We start from the raw sequence: 21,240 nt of genomic DNA on the forward strand, positions 1-21,240 counted from the left end.
ATAATCTTGTGTTATACTTGGAATGTGTCAGCACTAACTTGTGTTTTGTTTAAATTCTGTGCTGCATTTCAGGACATTTCTTAGCTTAATCGTGTACAAGGAATTGGAATTGGTTGGTACAAGTTGTGGTGTCTGTGGCAGTTTGCCCATTTCTTCCTCCTACACACAAGCAGGCTGAGTGGGGACAGAGCAGAGTGTCGAGGTGTCGGTAAATATACCACTATGAAGTCATTTAATCTTGTGAGATGCTGTTTTGCCCATGGGTTGAACTGACTGAACCCGAGAAGTGCTGAACTAAGAGCCAGCTCTCCCGTCAAGAGGTCACACCAGAAATCCCCCATACAGGACTTGCTGGTGGAGTTTTGGGGCAATGAATGGAGATGGTGTTTTTTGGGTTTGTTTTGTTGACCAAATCAGAGCCAAAACTTGAGGGTTTGGAGTTGGGGCTGCCGTGGATCAGGAATAAGCAGTAGCTTCTGGGGAACATAATGGGTAGGAAAGGGGAGGGAATGTGACCAGCATAGGGAATTGTAGATCTGAAAATAGCTGGGACAAAGCTGAGGCCTGAGACTCCTAATAGGGACTTGCCCTGTGAAGAGGAAGGAGTCTTAAGAGATGAGTTGTTAATCATGGATTAAGTTGGGTTTTGGTAGCCTTTGGGAGATGAACCAGGGGGGAGAGGTCCTGGAAGCAGGCTTGAGGCCCTTTGGGCTGGGAATTTAGGGTTGCAGATACTTGGAGCATGATCTAGAAGGGGGCATGGTCTCCATGTGGACACATCCCCTTGGCTCCACAGACTCCTAGCAGAGGGAAGGGGCACAGCCAGGAGAGGGCCAGAGTGGGATGTCTAAAGCATGGAGCCCAGGGCTAGGGTTGCCCTGCCCTGCCCTTCTGTCAGTGAGTGTGCTGTGGTGCAGTAGGAGAACACAAAGCAGGTAGGCAGAGAACATGTTCTAATCCCAGCTGTGCCCTGATGAGCTGTGTGACCTTGGCCCCATTCTCAACTTCATGTATGATCTTTGCATTGATTCCACCCCTAAAGATCCATGACTGGGAGGCTGTCAACTTTGTTGTCCCTGGGTGTTACTGAGGGTACCAGCCCTGCCCAGGGCAGTGCCCACCTTGAAGAGACGGCCCAGAGCCGGCCTTGCCTGTGGTGAGAGTTAGGGTCTGGCACAGCTTTGCAGCCAGATCCCTGGGATCTTGGTGTGTCATAGAGAGCAGTGTCACGACAGGAGGTGGCCTCCCAGTGCGGGCTACCAAGCTCCAGACAGAGCCTTACAATGGCATCTACCCACTTTTCTGCCCATGTCCCCAACTGTAAATAGGACCAGCAATAATGGGACCTCCAAAAGCAGCATTCACTAGCACAGGTATCTCCTGTTAGGCCTGGTGGAAACAACAGGAAAATGAGTAGAAAGGGCCTGAAGGGAGGGTTAGGAGAGAGAATAACACCAAACAGATGAAGTGTCCTGTCCTCTTGCCCCTTGGCTGGCCCTCTTGGTCCAGGTGATTCCCCAGACAGGAGAGGTGAGGGTTTCCTGACCCATTTCTGCTGTGGTCTTGGGAAAGCCATTGTATGTTCATGCCTTGGTCTTGTAAGCAAATTTGAAAATTAATAGATATTTTGGATGGCAATAAAATTACTCCTTTTCATTTGTTCACAGAGATGCTGCAGTTTGTCAGCAATCAAGTGGGAGAGTTCCCTGATTTGTTCTCAGAGCAGCTATGTAGCTCCTTCCAAGGCAGTGGCGGTGGCAGCAACTGTGGGGGCAGTGGGGGCACAGCCGGGGACCCCTCCGTGCAGCGGTCCTTCAGCCAGGCCCCATTACCTTCCTTCTCTCCCTCAGCCGCCTCCCCCCAGGCTCCAGCCCTGCAGGTCAAGGTTTCCCCCACCCCTGTCCCCACCCCGCCTAGGGCAACTCCCGTTCTCCAGCCCCGCCCTCAACCCCAGCCCCAGCCCCAGCCCCAGCCTTCAGCTCAGCTGCAGCAGCAGACGGTGATGATCACCCCGACCTTCAGCACCGCTCCCCAGACGAGGATCATCCAGCAGCCTTTGATATACCAGAACGCAGCTACCAGCTTTCAAGGTGATTCAGAAGTCAGATATGTTAGTGATTGGTTGGTTCAAAAGTTTATGTGCCAGTTGGCAGACACTTCTGAAGTAGGTTGTGAATGGTTCTGTCCTCTTTGGGGATGACAGACTCTATCAAGTTGGTCCTGTTTAAATGAGCTTTTGGTAACTGGCAGGAACAGTTCACATTCTGCCTCTTCAGATACCTTAGTATCTGTTCTTCCTGCTTCAAGGATACTTGGTCAGAGAATCCAGCAGGCATAGTAGATAGACACAGGGCCATCCTGGTAACTCGAGCTGGAGGCTCAAATAAAATTATACTTGAAGCTTACCCAGGCAACAGCCAGATCTCGGCACCTGTAGGTTAAGAACCGTTGATTAAGTAAACATCTCCTGGGTGTCCACTGTGGAGAAGAATATGACTTTTAACCCAGGTGCTGGGTCTTGGCATAGCACACCCCCCAGAGGCTCTCTGCGGTGGTGAGTGACTGTTGTGCCAGCGCCTTTTCATCAGGTTTCCCTCTGACTCTGTGGGGACCCCTGGGTAGGTTAGTATTGCCCTGAATTTCAAAGGATCTGACAGTTCTTCCATGGCCTCAAGGGCTTGGGCTGGGTGGAGACATCTGAGCAAAAATCCAGTCTGGGTTTTGCCTGCTGGGACAGTCATCCCAGAGTAGGCTTTCCGTTCCTTTCATGGGAGGGAATGAAGCCCCAGGGAGTGGTTGGTTCTCAGCATCTGTGAACTCCCTTGCTGGGTGCAGTCCTTTGCTGATCAGCATCTGTCACCTCCACCCCAGCACCCAGAGTAATAAAATAACTTGTACTCGTTCCCTCAGAAATCGATGTGGTCCTCATAGGATGTTGCTATTGTCTAGACCAGCTTGTAAATGGCTGTGCACATCTTCAGCAGGTGGGGCATAGGATTATTATGAGGCACTCCATCCTCGGTTATTGCCTCAGCTGCAGGGACTGACTAACTGCCTTCCTCGTCATGACTTTTCCTCCTCTTCTCCCAAGTCCTTCAGCCTCAAGTACAAAGCCTAGTGACATCCTCCCAGGTGCAGCCAGTCACCATCCAGCAGCAGGTGCAGACGATGCAGGCCCAGCGGGTGCTGACGCAGACAGCCAATGGCACGCTGCAGACCCTTGCTCCAGCCACTGTGCAGACAGTTGCTGCGCCCCAGGTGCAGCAGGTCCCGGTAGGTGGCCAGCGAGGATTCAGGGAGGTGCTGGTTCGGGCTCTCGGCTAGTCTTTGCTCAAACATGTGGTCTGCCAGCTAAGAAGGATCAATAGAGCATAAGGGAGCAGCTTGTAGGGCAGGTGGGGTGCCTGGGCCCTGCGAGTCAGTAGAGACCTGATTTGCAATCACATCTGTAGATGTACACTCTCATCACAGAGACCCGGGCAACATGGGTGTATCAACTCATTTGCACACATAATGGGTATAAAATTGGAAAGATAAGTGCCAGGATGTTTTGAAGTCATGTAGTGAACTGTATTTTCTTATTAACAAAGTAATTTATCTTTAAAAAATATCCAGGTTTATCATTTTTGCTTCTCAGCCATGATCCTGGCTTTTCTGAGTTTGTCCAAAATCAGATCTCTATCCCCTTTCCTATCCCCCCAAGCCAGGCCTGCTCTCCAGCCCTGCTAGGCCACTGTCACTGATCTCCTGGAAGCCTTTCAACCTTAAAACCCAGGACCCTCTTTAGCTACACTCTCCTTCTCAATTCAGTAATCAAGCTGCATTCTCAGTTTCATGAAAATTTTAATTTTCTCATTCTTCCCTGGGCTGGGGGGTGTCTCTGCAATAAGAGGTTAATGCAGTTATGCTAAATTAAATATGCTACCTTTGTTTCCTTTTCTTTCTTCTCCATCCAGGTCCTGGTACAGCCTCAGATCATCAAGACAGATTCCCTTGTTTTGACCACACTGAAAACAGATGGCAGCCCTGTCATGGCTGCAGTCCAGAACCCAGCCCTCACTGCCCTCACCACCCCCATCCAGACAGCAGCCCTTCAAGTACCAGTAAGGGCCGCCTTCCCCCAACCCCACCTCCTCTGCCCTGCTCCTCTTTTCTTGGCAGTGTTGGGCCTCAGAGATGTTGGCAAAGCCTCTCCATGCTGATTAGGTACAGCTCTATGGAATGTGTCAGTCAAATTGCAAATATTACCCCTTTTAGTTTTTTTCCCCTTGAGGAGTACCACCAGTGTGTGTTCTGTGGAAGTTCTAGGGTCTACTAGTGGGAAGGAGGAATAGAAGAGGATGCCCAGCTCCTGGGCAACAGCTCTGCATAGGACCATCCACCACTTAGGTCCTGCTGATGGAGATTTGCCTTCTGAAGGACCCTAGGCGCACCAGGCAGGGAGGGGCTCCAAGGTGAGGGGCATGGAAGGCACCCCTCTTTGAGTTGTAGAGTCTCAGCCACTTAGAGCATCTTGTGGCAAGAGAGTTACACAGTAAGAGATGATCAAAATTTGAAAACAAGCTTTATTCATAAAAGCCAAGAACTGGAAACAACTCAAACATCCATTCAAAAAGAACAGGTGGTACCTACAACTCTGGCTGAACCTCAAAAATAGTATTTGAGCAAAAGGAGCCTGTCACAGAAGAGTTCATGCCGATGATTCTATTTGTATGAAGTTCAAGAGGAGGCAAGACTAAGAGCAGTGATTACAAGAGGGGGTGCTGGGTGGTACTGGGAAGAGGCACAAGGAAGCTTTCTATGGAGCTAGAAATGGTCTGTCTTCGTCTGGGTTATCTGGTTACATATATACATATGTTAAAACTTCTCAGTCTATACACTTAATGTGTGTGTGTTTTAATTATGTGAGAATTATTTATTGATGACTGAAGTTGAACAGCTTTTTATTTGTTGATCGCTTGGAGATTGAGGCCATTTACTGAAGAAAGTATGACTAAAATTAATAAAAAAAGGAATCAGGAGAAAGCAGAGTTGAAGGGAAATGCTCATCTATGGTTGGCCTGTTTTTTTTTTTTTTTTTAATAAAATGTCTCTGATCCTTTACACAATGCCAGTTCTTCCCTTGAGCTTTTTGATGACCAAATTGTATACAGAAATGCAGTAAGTTACTTCACTGTCATATAAAGGGAAAAGTGTCTCATAAACCAAGGTAATGTTTTCCTTGGGACCAGAGTGACATAGTGCTCACTCTCTGAGCCCAGAGGTGGTTAACGGTTTCCAGCAAAGCAGAAATCATATGGCTTGTCCTGTCACCCCAGATCAAAGTTAAGGCATGTTAAGCTACATGCACCCTATTGTGGTGTGACTTACTGACAGTGCTTCTGAAAGGGCAGAGTAACTGATGGGTACCATGGCTCCTAAGGCATCTTAGGGCCTGACTTGATCAATCCAGGAAGGTGTTAAACCACACAGAGCGTTGCCAGGTGATGCCTCATGGCCAAGGTTTGTGCTGCGAGGTTGTTTGACTCAGACTAACCACGGGGTAATTCTTCCCTGTCTGTGCCTACTTTAGACTCTGGTGGGCAGCAGTGGAACCATTCTGACCACAATGCCTGTTATGGTGGGGCAAGAGAAAGTGCCCATTAAGCAGGTACCCGGGGGAGTCAAGCAGCTCGAGCCCCCCAAAGAAGGAGAAAGGCGGACAACACACAACATCATTGAGAAGCGGTACCGTTCTTCCATCAATGACAAAATCATCGAGTTGAAGGACTTGGTCATGGGGACAGATGCCAAGGTAGGTGCCAGTCAAAACGATGTTTCATGCCCTACCATGCCATTTCTACCTGTCTTTGCCATAGGAATTTAAGAAGACCTAAGTCCCAGCTAGTGAACACAAGAGTGAGTTAGAGGTACCTCCTTATTAAAACATCTTGGGGGTTTTCAAGATTATCAGATATTGACCAAGAGATGGGAACTGTTAGAGGTTGGTAAGGCAGTGGCCTGCCTGGACCTTGTGTCATAGGCAGAGAGCTGCCTGCCACTCGCTGGGGCCAGATACGGGACTGTGTTGTACCTTGGAGTCAGCTGGTAGCATTGCAGGCATATGTTTAATTGTGTTCAGGCGGGGCTAGCAATATTTTTACTTTTTTGGGGAAGAGAAAAAATAGATTGGGTTTAACGAACAATAAATAGAGGAAATTATTTTCTCATGTATGTCTGGTGTTTCAGGCAGTGTGTCTTCTAGCACATAGTTTGTTCTGGTTTTGTTTTTTTTTTTACCAATTATCTATTCATCTTCATCTCTATTTTGAAAGAAAATTTCATTTTCCTTGTAGCCTAAAAATCTGCAAGGTATTAATTACCTTTACTTAAGATAGCTATACAACAATGCTGGGGTTTTTTGTCATTTGTTTTCCTTAAAGTTTGTTATGGTGCTAGGATTATTATAGGAAGTAGGAATAATAGCTAATACTTATCAGTATCAAGTGTCACTATGGGCCAAGCCAGAAGCTAAGCTTTTTATGTGTTATCTCACTTTTGCCCTCATTGTAAGCCTATGATTCACATATTATCATCATTCCCATTTTAAGGAGAAGGAGAGTGCGATTCAGCAATATTGAGTAATCTGTCCTGGATAGCATAGCTCATCAGTGGGAGAGCCAGCATCTGAACCTGGTCCCTCCCACTCCAGAGCCATGCTCTTACCCCATAAGCTCCAGGCCTCTGCTGTCCTCATTGTGCAGCGTGCACTGATGCCACTACATTTTTACCCATCTTCCTGTACAGATGCACAAGTCTGGTGTTCTGAGGAAGGCCATTGACTACATCAAGTACTTGCAGCAGGTCAATCATAAACTGCGCCAGGAGAACATGGTGCTGAAGCTAGCAAATCAGAAGAACAGTGAGTGTGCCTCTGGAAGGGGTTGTCACAGGGAGTGTGCCCATTGAGAAGGGGTCATAGGCCTTGTGGTTATAGAAGTCCTGGGCTGAGCACTGGAGAGGGCCCACTGATGTATACTGGGTGCCTTAAGGGCTGTAGCAGGAGCCATGTGCCCCCTGCCCAGCCCAGACCCAGTCTAGGTGGGGTTCTATAAAAACAGACTGTTTGCATGGTAGGATTTTCTTGGCAGAGTTCCTAAAGGGCATTGACCTAGGCAGCCTGGTGGACAATGATGTGGACCTGAAGATCGATGACTTCAATCAAAATGTCCTTCTGATGTCCCCTCCGGCCTCTGACTCAGGGTCCCAGGCTGGCTTCTCCCCCTACTCCATCGACTCTGAGCCAGGAAGCCCTCTGTTGGATGATGCAAAGGTAGGAGCCTTTGAAATGCCCTGACTGCTGGCATCTCTCCCATGTCCCCTAAGTTAGTAGTGGGGAGACTGCAGACAAGGGGCCACGCCAGGTGTTCAGAGGGCCTGGGCCGGAGAGAAACAGGAATTCTATGAAATTAGGCAGGTCCTGGAGAACAAAGGGAAACAGCCCCTGCTGTTTACAGAGTCAGCTTAATTGGTTTAAATGTAGTCTGTTTTAACTGGTCCTTGCTGAAAGAGCCTGTCAGAGAGGAATAAGGGCCAAATCCAGAAGGGGAGCACAGAGCAGCTGTCAGGCAGGCGCTCAGAGTTACTGGAGGCGCCTCATCGCTTCTCCTGCCTGTAATGGGCCTGGCAGGACCACTTTGTGTGGTTGATAGTTGGCTTAAGATGAGGCTGCCTCTGGGTCCTCTTCCAGAAATGATTGCAATTTGCAATCTAACAAGTAACATTCCAACCAAGGGCCTTTAATTGTTGTAGAAAGCTCCAAACAATTGTTGCTTAATGGAACTATTTACAAGAGGTTCAAGCCTAATGATGTTCCTGGGGAACCTGTGGAGACCGCTGGGTTCTGTGCCGTATTTTGACATTGGCAGTTTCTGACTCCGAAATCATGAAGTTTCCTTGTAGCATAAGTTTTTGATCGAACTATTCATAGTGTCACATACTTAATTTTGAGCCCTGGTTTTGAAATATTTTATAAACATCTTTCTGTTTGGTACCAAAAAGCCATATGACATACACATTGAATTACCTAGGCTTCTGAATCATCCAAATAATTTTTCAGATGGTTTGAAAATGTTTAAAAGGAGTGGCATGGTGTGTCAGGGCACATCCCACTCCAGCCTTCCTCCCCCCCTCTGCAGGCTCCCTGGGTGGGTGGGGTCTCTGCCTCCATTGTCCCTCTGAAATGGGGAGGAAAAAAAGCAGCGTTATGATTTTAGAGCAAGTTCCTATAGCCAGATTCATGCCAAGTATGGGCTTTAATCGACTTCGTTAAGGTAGAGTTTTATATACAATAAATATGCCTATTTTACAGTATTGTACAGTACTGTCATACATTATGGGGAGCTTTAACAAATGTATACACTTAGGTAACTGTCTCTGTAATCAAGATAAGAGGGCATTGCCATCATCCGCAGAGCTCCTTCACACCCCTCTGCACGTGGTTCAACATTCCTCTCCAGCCTCAGAGAGCCATTGAGCTGCATTCTGTCCCTTGAGAGTAGTTTTGCCTGTTGTGGAATTACAGAAACCAAATCATGCTGGGTTTTCTTTGCTGTGACAGAGCTCCATTTTAAAACCAGAGCTTACCTGTCTGTGGTGACCGGTGCTCTGGTGTTTGAACGGCAGGTGGAGGGATGTGACCTTCTTAGTTCCCTCCTTGGTTTATTCCTGTCTGACTTAGTGGCCTTGAATTTAAATCTCACGACCTGATCCCAATATATAAAAAAGTAATGTGCTGTAAAAACCCAGGCAGTACTCATTCCAACCTCAAGGCCCTGTTTTGAAGGTCAAAGATGAGCCGGACTCTCCTCCTGTAGCGCTGGGCATGGTGGACCGCTCGCGAATTCTGCTGTGTGTCCTCACCTTCCTGTGCCTCTCCTTTAACCCCCTGACTGCCCTGCTGCAGTGGGGAGGGGCCCGCAGCTCTGACCAGCACCCGTACTCAGGCTCTGGCCGCAGCATACTGTCGCTTGAGTCAGGTAGGTGGAGGGCCCCTTGTGCCACTGCGCATTGTTGAGCTGCTGTGGCAGGAGACAGGCCCTGTGTACAAACTGCTTGGCTTGTCCACCAAGTCCCAAAGGGCTTCTGCAGTGGGCCCCACCTGCTGCTTCTGATTGGGACTGGCGTACGTAATGTTTGGGAAGTAGTGGGTAAACCCAAGCTCAGTCAGAAAGAGCTAAACAAGCCAGGAAGCCACACTGTTGTAATTACAGGGAGGAGAGAGTGGGGAAAAGGGAGTGTACCTGTTTGAAGGTAGATATGTTTTTGCCTGAGTCATGAAGCCAATGGCTAACAAATGTTTGTGGCACTCAGTTCCATAGTGATAAAGCTACAGATTCTTAACCAGGCTATAAAATTTTCCCAAATTTGCCTTTAGGGTGGATTAAGGTGTATATGTTATTCCTACTCTAAGTACCTAGACATTGTTAGTAAATGAAACAATCCTGTTATCCACTCTTTCTTTTGAAAATGAGGTTGAAGGCTCTTGCCCACCAGATGTTGGGGGTCCATCAGGTGCCCTGCAGTTCCCCAGGGCTGCTCCAGGAGGCCCTTTCTCAGGGGCTTAGCTGAGACGCTCCTCTTTAGGTTCTGGGGGCTGGTTTGACTGGATGATGTCAACGTTGCTCTTATGGCTGGTGAATGGTGTGATTGTCCTGAGTGTCTTTGTGAAGCTACTGGTCCACGGGGAGCCAGTGATCCAGCCACATTCGCGCTCCTCAGTCACCTTTTGGAGGCACCGGAAGCAGGCAGACCTGGACCTTGCCAGGGTGAGTTCTCCTGCCTGCCTTTCCCCTTCCACCAGGCTTGGCTGATAACTCAGCAACTTGTACTGAATACCTCAGTGTATGCAGTTCCACAGTAGATGCTTGTGGACCACTAGAGGAGGAAGGGACCCGGCCCCTAACAGTGAACGGGTGGCCGAGACAAGGGCACCTCCACATAAAGGAATTCCAGGGACACGAGGTAATCCACAGTCTGTAGCGTGACAGGCTGTGGCAGTTTGGGGCAGAAGAGAAGAGTTCTGGAGGAGGGAATCTGGGGCATGAGCAGAGACATCAAGAGCAGGATGGACCTTCTAAGCTGAAAAGAAAGGATGAGTAGATGGTGATTTGGGGACCAGCACATGGGGATGTCTGCGGGTGAGGGTCTGTCAGAGAATGATGAGGGCTAAGGCTTGTGATAGAGCTAGGGCCCTGATTGGAGAGGTCTTAGACTAGAATGGATTTGGGGCTCTTTCCCCAATTCTGTGGAGCACCAAAAAGGTTTTTGAGCAGGAAAACTAGCTGAAAGTTTCTTCTGAAATCAACAAAGGACAGTATATGAGGATTCTGGGGCAACTCACAGCATGGAAGGAAGAGTTAAACATCCATGTCTCAGGAGGGACAAGAACGAGAACACTCCTCAGCAGCAGAAAACCATGGCCCGCTCACCCCCGCTCAAGCTGCAGTGCCCACACAAGAGAATCTGGGACCAGCCCAGATCTGTCAGCCATGGCTGAGGCTGTGGCTGCTAGAATACTGGTGTGGTCATTGGCGACCTGCTTTTAGAAGCAGGACTATTCGCAGAGAAGAATATCCCAAGGTGTATATTCTAGAGGCAGGTCCAGGCCTGTGTTTCACAAATGTCATTCTGTCAGCTTGTGTGAAGGACGAGTTGAAAGAAGGGAGACACAAAATGCATGGAAACAAGTTAGGGGGCCCTTAGAACAGGCTAGACAAGAGAGGGCATGGACCTGGAAATGAAGGAAGAACATGAATTCAGGACAAAGGGAAAGTGACAGTGACATTGACTCAAAGACAGGGGAGGCTGGAAGACAGATGGGCTCTGTCTGTGCCCAGTCACTTAGAAGTGCTGTGAGCAGGCCCTGAGAGGGAGGAGCCCGAGGCTGGGGGACCAGAGTGCTGGAAGCTGTGCATCTTATCTGCCTGTCTACCAGGAGAGGGTGCTGGAGGGGAGTTGGATTGATGAGTTGGAAATGCCCTGGTGGCCTTGGAAACAGCTAGCCTTCATGGGAATGATGAGGGAGAGGAGCCAGGGAACATAGGGAAAAGCCCACCCCCTTTGGAATCTGTGAATTCGGGTGCCTCTCCTGGCTGGAAAGATGCCACCACGACCTTAGAGGTTGTCACTCTCAGAGGGTTGTTGTCCATTTTCCCCTGGTAATGATCCACTTCCCAGTAATGATGCAGGCAAAGAGCAAAGGTATTCTGCCCACTGTGTTCAGGAGGAGAAGGGAGCTTACTTCAGTGCCCCAGGAATGAGAGAAACAGAAAGAGGTCTTCTGTGCCAGGGCCATAGACTCCACTAGGCCCTTCTGGGTTGGCAGAGTTGACAACTCTTTTGGGTTGATTAGAGTAATTTAGTCGAATATTTGCCTAAAACCGTGGTACTCCAACTTGAACAGGCATTGGAATTACCTAGAGGGCGCCAACCCCAGGCGTTCTGAATGAGTAGGTGGGGTGGAGTGTGGGTGGGGTACCAAGAATTTGCATTTCTAACAAGATCCCAGGGGCTGCTGCTACTGGTCCCTGGAGACCAAATTTTGAGAAGTTCAAAGCTAAAATGATCCCATAGTTCATCTGAGTCCGTGTTACATATAAAAGCTGCTGTGGGCAGCTGAGTATTTGCTCAAAGATAGAATACCGTACAGCCCAATTAGTAAAAGGCTTGGAGGAAATAGTGAAATGTCAGCAGTCATTCTTTCTGAGGGATAAGGTTATAGGTGATTTTTTTTTTTTTTACTTTTTTGTAGCTTCCTGACTTTTCCCAGATTTTCTTGAGTGCATTTATTACTCTGGTAATCTGGGGGATGAAGGAGAGTAGAAGTTTTTATCAAAGCAAAACCAAAAGGCCACAGCAAGGCTGTGAACATTACACTTCTTGCCGCTCTAGGGGGATTTTGCAGCTGCCGCCGACAACCTTCAAACCTGCCTGTTGGTGTTGGGCCGGGCGCTGCCCACCTCGCGCCTGGACTTGGCCTGCAGCCTCTCCTGGAGTGTGATCCGCTACAGTCTGCAGAAGCTGCGCCTGGTGCGCTGGCTGCTCAAGAAGGTCTTCCAGCGCCGGCGGGCCACCTCGGCAGGCTTTGAGGACGAAGCTAAGACCAGTGCCCGAGATGCAGCCCTGGCCTATCACCGGCTGCACCAGCTGCACATCACAGGTGGGGGTGCTGCCACTGTCTGGCTTGCCTTGAGCTGCCACCTCACCAGCCTAGAATGGTTTCCACCCACATCCATAGCTGTAAAGATGGCTCATTAGTATAGTTCAATTTAAGTTGCACATTTTTCGCATTAACATCTCCACACTTGGCACTGTGTCCTCTATGCGAGGCATGTAGTGGCTGAGTCAGCAGTGTCTTTTCCTTAGTGGTACTTAAATTAATGGTGAGCTTAAAGTTGCTGGCATTGAAAATGTGGCCATTCATTTCACTCAGTATGCTCCTGCTCTAATAGAAAGTCAGCAGATCAGCAAGTGAATTACAGTTCAGTGTGGTAGAGGTGGCAGAAGATCTGGCTTCAGTTGGAGGGAGGGGGTGCTTTGGGAAAGGCTTTCTGGAAAGTCTTGGCTTTGCATGGAACAATGTGTGGAGATGCGTGGAGTTCACCAGCTCTGCAACAGGGATATGCCTTCCAGGCAGAGGGGTGTTCTCAGGGAGGAGCCCACCTGGGGGTTGTCCTAGCATGATCCGTACATGGGGGAATGATGGGAGCCAGGGCAGTGAAGGCATTAGGAAAAGGATGACATTTTCAGAGTTGTGCCTCTGAAATTTAGAAGATTCCCTCTGATGGGAGGCAGAAAGCAGGTGGAAAGGATTAAGGCTAGCATCAGGGAGGCCAGATAGGAGCTGATGCGGATGAAGATAGAGATACCAAGAGGGCAGCGGGAGAGAGTAGAGAGGGATTGACGGGATTTTGGGGCCTACTGGATGTGCAGGGTAAGGAAGGGAACTGGCTGAGATCGTTCCTTGGCTTCTTGCTTGAGAGTTTGGGTGGACAGTGTTGCCACAGACAGAGGTGAGCAAAATGGGAGGAAGAGCAGCTTTCCGGGGAGAAGGTGAGGGACTTCGTTAGGGACCCTTGCCCATGAGACATGGAGGGAAATACTCAGTGGCAGGTGTGCGTGCTGGGTCTGCAGCCAGGAGAGGGCGCTGGCAAAAGGGCATTTGCAGGGGACCCTCAATTGCACTAGGAAAAACACCACCTGGACTGGGCAGGCTGGACAGGTTGTCGGGTGGAGGCTGCCTGGGAGTGGCAGCTGGAGAGTCAGAGAAGCAAGAGGCCTGGTGCAGGGGAGGCAAAGTCAGAGGGTTCAAGAAGGGAGGTTGTCTTGAGGATGTCCAAAGGTGAGGGCCAGAGAGCACCAATGGGATGTAGTAATAAGAAGGTGATGGCAATGTCTGGGTGGCTGAGAGAGCTTTGGTCTGGAGATGTGGCTTTAGCAGGTCCCAGGGATGGAGTGAATGGGAGATGAAACCAGGGGGCCAGCTGTGGGCTTTTAGTACCAACCGTGGTAGTAGGGTTCTAGCAGAGGGCCCCTACCTGCAAGCCTTGGCTGCTTCACTCTTCTCTGCCCCCTCAGTGTGCCCTTGGGGTCCGGAATGAGCTCCATTGCCCATCTCCAATGAGGCTGTGTCCTCATAGCTGTTAGGTTCTGGAGAATTCCAGACAGGATAGCTCACATCTTTCATTCCCTTCACATCCACTGAGCACTGTGTGCGGGTCTTGCCTGGTGCAAGGCACTGTGAGGACAGAGGTGACTAAAACGTGGTCCCGACACTGCCCTCTGCCCTCCCCCCAAAGGAGAAAATGTGATGATGTCTTCAAGGGGAGACAACTAATACCTGTGCATAACGAAGTGTGAGGCTGATAAAAAGACCAGGGAGAAGGCTGCAGGGCTGGGTAAGGTAGGGAGGCCTGGTTGGGCCACCAATTGGACTTTGATGTGAGACCACCCCAGAGGCTCAGCCTCCCCCTCAGAAAAACAAGGCCGCCTCCCGCCCTATAGTGAGGACCAGAGCAAACAATAGTGTGAAAGCCTCAGAGGCCTGCTGGACCCTCGTGCGTGTGCAAGGGCACTATGGCTCCTGACTTCAGGGTCACCCTAAATGAGCTGTGTGACCCTCATATGGGAGGATGTAGTAAGACTTTCCTGGCCTGTCACCTGCTAATCTGGCCATTGCTGCTCAATTTTGTCTTATTTCCCCTTTCAAAAGGGTACATGTTTACATGTTATAGGATCTTTTTTAATTGAAAATAAATTCACATCACTGTTGTGTTTTCTTAAGTTGTTGTTCCCTCTCTCGCAATGTTTGGAGACACAGGGCTGTATTAGCAAAGTGTGGCTGTGCTGTTGACAGTTTTGGAAAATGTTGCAGTGCATTCTTCGAAATCCTGTGATCATGACTGCTTGTTATACAAGGACACTTTATAAAAGTACCAGACACTTGACATGGATTTATTTTCTCTTGTCCCCAACAGCTGTAAGATAACACAACTAAGTTGCAGCGCCTGGCATCATCCAGGACTGTCTGATCCTAGAGTTCATGGACGTGCCCTGTTGTTCTGCTCCTGTTCTGGTTGTGCTAGAGAAACAGGAAAAAGCTTCGTTTGGGGGGATCTTGTCAGTATCAGTGTCTGTTTCTGCCTGCCACAGGGAAGCTTCCTGCAGGATCTGCCTGTTCAGATGTACACATGGCTTTGTGTGCTGTGAACCTGGCTGAATGTGCAGAGGAGAAAATCGCTCCCAGCACGCTGGTTGAGATCCATCTGACTGCCGCCATGGGGCTCAAGACCCGATGTGGAGGCAAGCTGGGCTTCCTGGCGGTGAGTACCCTCCAGTTCCGTCCCACAAGCCATAGGTGTGGCCCTGCCCTTGGGTGCTGACCACCGGATGGGGGCAGACATTTATTCAGTGGGTCATCCACAAATACTTATGGCAGTGAAAAAACAGACCAAAATTACTCCCTCATGGCCCATACAAGCATAAACAGGACATTTTGGTACCCTGAGGTAGGCAGATTAATTCAGCAATACAGAGTGACCATATTCAGGGGTTAAATATATGACTTTTCTGCTCTCCAGGTGGTCGTAAAAATTTTTAGAATCTTGTTTGTGTCTCCTGGTTCTGTTATTCACTCAAAAGGTGCTTTTTAGATACCTTGTGTTGATCATAACACTTTGGGTCCAGAAACAGAAAACAGTGCACATGCTTGAAGAGCTCAGGGCAGGAACTACAGTTACAAGACACCTCCAGTGCGCCTGGCATGGGGCCAGCCTTGAGAATTTACAATTTGGGTACCTCCCAGTCCGTGTTATCAACTAGTTCACAACACCTTCTGGCCTTAGGCTTTCTCTCACTCCAGTAACAACAGCCATGTTTTACTCAGTGCCCGCACTGGGTAGGCTGCTGAAATAAATACATCAGCTGTGTTCAGAGCAGAATGAACACATCTCTGTTTCCACATCTCAATAACAGCACTGATGAGCTGAGGAAGACCAGGAATGGGCCCTGTGGTGACACTGATATATTTCCTGACATATGTACCGTAGTCTGGGTGACAGAGGGTGTGGGGAAGCCCATTGTACTTGCCATGTCTCAACCCTGTTCCGTGACCCTTCATTCAGCATGCATTACTTGGAATGTAGAATTACGATTACTGTTAGAATGCCAATTAGAATAGAATGTAGAATTAGACTCCCCTCTCAGGGCCAGGCACTTCCAGGAGTGGAAATGTCGTGGTGAGCAGGACATTGCCCTGTCTCTGGGGAGGATACATTCTGGCAGGGGGGAATCCAGTCAAGGACCAGGTCTCCGGGACAGTAGGTTAGTGTGGGGATGGGGCTGGTCTGGCCGCGCAGAGAGCACACTGGGCTCCTGAGCCATTGTTAGGGGAAGTCAGCACAGGCTTTCTGGGCAAGCAAGTAAGTCTAGGCTGAGGGCTGGAGGTGTTGGCTAGGTGGCACCCCTGTTCCATTTGTTCATCCTAGTCCTCTGGGCTGATACCACATTATAACTTCTCTACCCCAAAAAAGCATCTTAATGACATTAATTTTTCAAAATACAATGCACATACAGAAAATTGTGGGCATTTTAACTCACAGCTTGATGAATTTTCACAAACTGAACTCACTCATGTAACAACCACCTAGGGCAAGAAATAGATTGCTCCCATGACACCCAGAAGCCTTCTTGTGCAGGCCTTCATTCACCCTGCCCCCCACAAAGATAACCATTATTCTTCTGAATTCTGTCACCAGTTTTATCTGCCTATTTGTTCTTCCTGTAAACTTATCAAAGTACAATATGCATGTAGAAAATTACATAAATCATAAATATGCAGTTAATTCACTTTATAAGGTGAACACATCATATAACCAGCAGACAGATCAGGAAGCAGAGCTGAGCCAAGACCCTTGAAGCCCCTTGGGCCCCTTTACAGTCAGCAAAGTGCCCCTCCCCACAAGCCCTCCAGCCAGAGCAGCCACTGCCCTCATCACCTAGACATATTGCCTCTATTGAAACTTTATATAAAGGAGAGTCATTCAGTATGTACTGTTTGTTTCCAACTGCTTTTGCTCAGGGTCATGCGTAAGGTCCATTTATGTTGTGTAGAGTTACAGCTTGTCCATTCTCATTGTTCTGTAGTAGCCCTTACAGGATGGACTCTTGTAGACAGGCTTAGGTGTTGTTGCCTGGGTTTGATTATTACGAGTAGTGCTGCTGTGAACATTCCTATTCATCCTTCAGTGACTGCATTTCTAGGCACGGCATTGCTGGGTCAGAGGTTATCCACAAGATCAGCTTTAGGAGACACTGCTTAACAGGTTTCCTTACTGGGTGTGCCAATTTCCACACCACCTGTGGTGTGAAGGAGTTCCAGTTAAGCATCCTCATCAAACACGTGACAGTGGCATTTCTGCTGTGTTAGGCCTTCTGGTGGGATCTGGTAGTTTTCGTTTGCAGTTCCAAGGTGATTAATGATGCTGAGGAGCTGTTCTTTCGCCATTTGGATGATTTCTCTGTTTTTTTTGTTGTTGTTGTTTTGCTATCATTAATGTACAATTACATGAACAACATTATGGTTACTAGACTCTCCCCTTTATCAAGTACCCCCCACATACCCCATTACAGTCACTGTCCATCAGCATAGTAAGATGCTATAGAATCACTACTTGTCTTCTCTGTGTTACACTGCCTTCCCCGTGTCCGCCCCTCCTACATTAGACATGCTAATCGTAATGCCCCTTTTTCCCCCTTATCCCTCCCTTCCCACCCATCCTCCCCAATCCCTTTCCCTTTGGTAACTGTTAGTCCATTCTTGGGTTCTGTGAGTCTGCTGCTGTTTCGTTCCTTCAGTTTTTCCTTTGCTCTTATACCGGATGGTCTCTTGTGAACACCCTATTCAGGTCTTTCACCTAATTTTTATTTATTAATTCGAGGAGTTCTTTATTCTGGCTGTGAGCCTTTGTGGGCTATGTGCTCTGCATGTATTTCCTCCTGGTCTGTGGCTGTTTTCTCTCAGTGGTGTTGATTAATAAGCACAAGTTCTTAATGTTCATGAAGCCAGATTATTAGTCCTTCCCTTTACAGTTAGACATTGTATGTCCTGTTCAATAAATCTTTGCCTTACCTCAAAGTCATGGACGTATTCTCCTGTTATCTGCTAGACACTTTTAAAATTTCTACACATAGGTTTCTAATTCTCTTGGAGTTGATTTTTGTAAATTTGGAGGTAGGGGTGCAAGATCTAGTTTTTTTCACATATCTCTCTGCCCCAGAATCTGTTATTAAAATGACTGTCCTTTCCCACTGCACTGAGCAGTACCTTTTCCATAAATCAAGTGTCCATGTGTGATGAATCTGCTTCTGGACCCTCCAGTCTGTCCACTGAACAACACTGTATACTCCTAATGGCTAAGTCTTTTAATGCTTGATATCTGGAAGTGTCAGTCCCCTGGCTTTAGCAGCTAGTTTTTGCTCTTTACCTTCCCACAGAAATTGTAGGATTGTTACAGAAAACCGGAAAACCTGGACTGGATTGCTGATGGAAGAACCAAGTGACACTCGGAGGTCTTGGAGGGTGGAAATTTATTTTACACCAGCAGGCTCAGAGGAGAGTGATCTCCACAAAGGTCTGAGCCCTAAGTACAGCAGGGCCATGCCTTTTATACATTCACTACAAAGCTAAGGGGGCAGTCAGCACCCAGAAACTGTTGCAGTAGGAGCTATTAGGTCACTATAGGTGTATTCAGGATGCTAGTTATATTTTAATCTATTTCTGTAAAGGTCACCCGGATACCCTATTATAAACTAATGGGCTTTCATGACTATGATTAACAAGCTGTTCAATCCCACTGAGTCTGCTGGGGAGGAATACATTGTTTCAATCCCAAACACCCAAGCACCTTGTGATTCCTCTGTATTTCTGAAGCCTCAATAGAAACCCTGTTACCTTGGCTTTCTTGGCTTCCCACCCCACCTGCCAAGAGGGGGAGGGATTTGAGAACTTTCTGAGCATTTCCTCATCAGGAACCTCCTCAAAATCCCACTGGGTTTGAATTGTCCTTATTGCTAAGACACAGCTGCCCTTCAAAGAGACTCAAAGACCCCATTTGAGGAAGGTATGTGTGTGGCAGCTGAGGATGGGGAAAATGGTCACCGTAAAACTGCCCCTGCCCATGAGCCTCCCCAGGAAACATTTAGTGTGCCTGACATACAGCGAGCAGTCTGATGTGCGTTTCCTCGGGATCTTCTTCCTGAATGTACTGATATATATGCGTTGTAATTTGTTTGATATGATCATACCATAAACCCTGTTTTGCCACTTGCTTTTTTTCAACCACATGATAGTGTTGGCCTCTTTGTCACCTCCTTATTTATCCGACTGAGGTGCTTGGTACTCCAGCATGTGTACGTGCAGTCCTTGATTGAACCAGGTTGCTGCTGACAGATGTTCAGGTTGCTTCCAGCGTTTGCAGTTATGAGCAGTGCTGAGGAGAGCCTCATTGCACACTCGTGCCGGTACCTCTGCAGACTAAATCTCTAGAGGTGACGGTGCTGGGTCACAGGATAGAGATATTTGGAACATTGGTATTGCCACATTTGCATTTCCAGTAAGGTGGGGAAAGGAGATTAGCAGATTCCTAGGTAAGTACCTGCCCTGTCCTGTGTCTGCTTCTCTTGGGAGGGGACAGACTAAGACACCCAGATCGAATCTTCTTAAGGAGGAAGCAGCTTTGAGTTCTGCCAGATGTACTTAGCGAGCAAATGAGTCAGGCCCCAGGGCCGGTAGAGGGCTGGCCTCTGTGAAAATGGTTTAGACCAGAGGCTCCCAGTCTTTCTTGGTTCCTGGCACCCTTTGTGCCTCTAATTTTTTCAGGGTTCCCCCCAGCTAAAAGAAATACCTGACAGTTCTGTTTGCTAATAGTGAGTTACAGACATCTTAGTAAATATTTAGATCTTGTCAATTTAGTAGCCATTACAAAATAACAGTATACAAAATTGAAAAAAGAAATAATATTTTTACTTTATTTTTAATAACCATAATTACTTATTAGTGGGCTATGGTATGCCTGTTGAGCATCACACACCTTCTCAAACTTTGATATCAGATTGGATACCACCAACTTCATTTCCTGTTCCATGTTGATTTTTCACAACTAGCACTTGCTTATTATTACAATAACACCCAATCACTCAGTTTCACAAAGCTGTGACATCATCTGAAGGAAGGGCATGCAACATCACCCTGAGCCCATCAGCTACTACCTCCAGTTAGGAGTTTACTTGGTGCCAGACTTGAATTGGGCATTGCTGTATTTACCTCAAAAATGTAAAATAGCCATGCACCCCTGTGAGTCACTGCGGTGCTTTGGGCTGCCTTGGCACACAATTTGAGAACCACAGGGTCGGGCCTGTGTGGGGGCACAACCTGGGGTTGGGACTGGCCTTGAGTACAGGTGGCTCTCAGGATCTGGATGGTCTGAGTCCCCTGCCACAGCTGCTCGGTGTGGCAGTTCGTGGATGAATTATAGGAGAGGGATCCCTAGGCCCCAGCTTGAGTGAACTCGTATCTGTGGAATTTAGGGAAATTATCACAGGGCGATGATGCCAAGAAAACTAAAAGAGCAACAGAAGTTTTCTCAGTTTCATTTCTGGAAGCCATACTGTGGATGACTGTATCCTAGGATTTATATTTCTTATTACTCCAAACCACTACACTCAATTTCCCCTGCCCTGAGATTTGTTATGACTGAGGTTTCTTTTCTTAAGATTTAAGCTTTAAAGTGTATTTTAACTTAATGATTTTTTTAATGGCTTTTCTGGGTTCCTCTTGCAAAACTAACCAGTTTTTGCTTCTGCTTCTGTTGGTGATGTCTGGGCCCTTCTGTGGCACTAGTGGTCCTCAGTTTCCCTTGGAGTAGCCATCAGGCTCTCTTGCTTTTCGGGTATGTGTTCTCTGGAGAGAGCTGGGGGCAGCGGTTAGAAGGTTCCCCCACTTCAGAGGCCCTGGGATTGGCCCAGCCTCCATCCAGTCCTGTTCTAGATCCTCAGTTGCTACTGTAACTGCTGCAGTTACAAGTTCAGGCTCAGCAGCTGCTTTGTTGAGTGTCGGGGGAAGGTGCTGGGATTCCTCCCCATTTGTTCTCCAGTGTCCTTCCTCAAATATGCTGGTCAACAAAGAGGAGAAGAGGCCATCAGTGCCACTGGCCCTGTGATGAGAGACCAGTGGAATGCCCACCTTGTCCCATAAGTGCTGTGATAAATTAGAGTGTGTCTGTAGAGCAGTTTGGCCAGGTCACTTTCTCTCAGGTTCAAGAAGCCATCTCTGGATTCCCCCAGAGAGGGGCATGTTTCTTCTCGGTCCATGTTCGTTGAGCACTTTGGCAGTGCTATTTCTGACCCTGGCATTCAAGTCTTCTGAAGCTGTTACATTAGTTGATGGCTACTTGGAGCACAGCAAAGGTCAGACCCATCAGACTGAACCAGACAAGGAGACATTACCCTCACTGTGGAGCCAGAGGTGGAGGTGTGAGGGCTGGAGTCCGTGGGCCCAGCAGGCCCTCCTCTGGGCCTCCTGAGTGCCTGGGTCTTGTGCTTCGCCCTCCCTCCATCCTTCTCTGCTCAGCTCCTCATTCAGATGAACCTGTATTGAGTGGTTTTATGGGTTGGAAATAATGGATTTTAGAATAAAGATACTGA

The 21,240-nt window shown here is 48.1% G+C and overlaps 1 protein-coding gene across 2 annotated transcripts in view; it reads left to right on the forward strand.

Moving 5' to 3' along the window:
• SREBF2 (sterol regulatory element binding transcription factor 2) overlaps positions 1–21,240 on the forward strand; it is a 55,805-nt gene that overhangs the window by 20,912 nt on the left and 13,653 nt on the right. The window contains exons 1-11 of one of the 2 annotated variants that reach the window (XM_037006873.2): positions 73–208; positions 1,668–2,090; positions 3,092–3,273; positions 3,957–4,103; positions 5,573–5,794; positions 6,787–6,901; positions 7,131–7,312; positions 8,825–9,017; positions 9,625–9,806; positions 11,932–12,199; positions 14,692–14,861. In XM_037006873.2, the coding sequence (XP_036862768.1) occupies positions 1,670–2,090; positions 3,092–3,273; positions 3,957–4,103; positions 5,573–5,794; positions 6,787–6,901; positions 7,131–7,312; positions 8,825–9,017; positions 9,625–9,806; positions 11,932–12,199; positions 14,692–14,861 (2,082 nt within the window). In that variant the 5' untranslated portion in view covers positions 73–208; positions 1,668–1,669. Of the gene's footprint in view, positions 1–72; positions 209–1,667; positions 2,091–3,091; positions 3,274–3,956; positions 4,104–5,572; positions 5,795–6,786; positions 6,902–7,130; positions 7,313–8,824; positions 9,018–9,624; positions 9,807–11,931; positions 12,200–14,691; positions 14,862–21,240 lie in introns of those variants that run through there. The other variant, XM_037006872.2, reaches the window with a different exon arrangement.

The sequence above is a fragment of the Manis javanica genome, chromosome 10, assembly GCF_040802235.1.
Source record: "Manis javanica isolate MJ-LG chromosome 10, MJ_LKY, whole genome shotgun sequence".
NCBI lineage: Eukaryota > Metazoa > Chordata > Mammalia > Pholidota > Manidae > Manis > Manis javanica.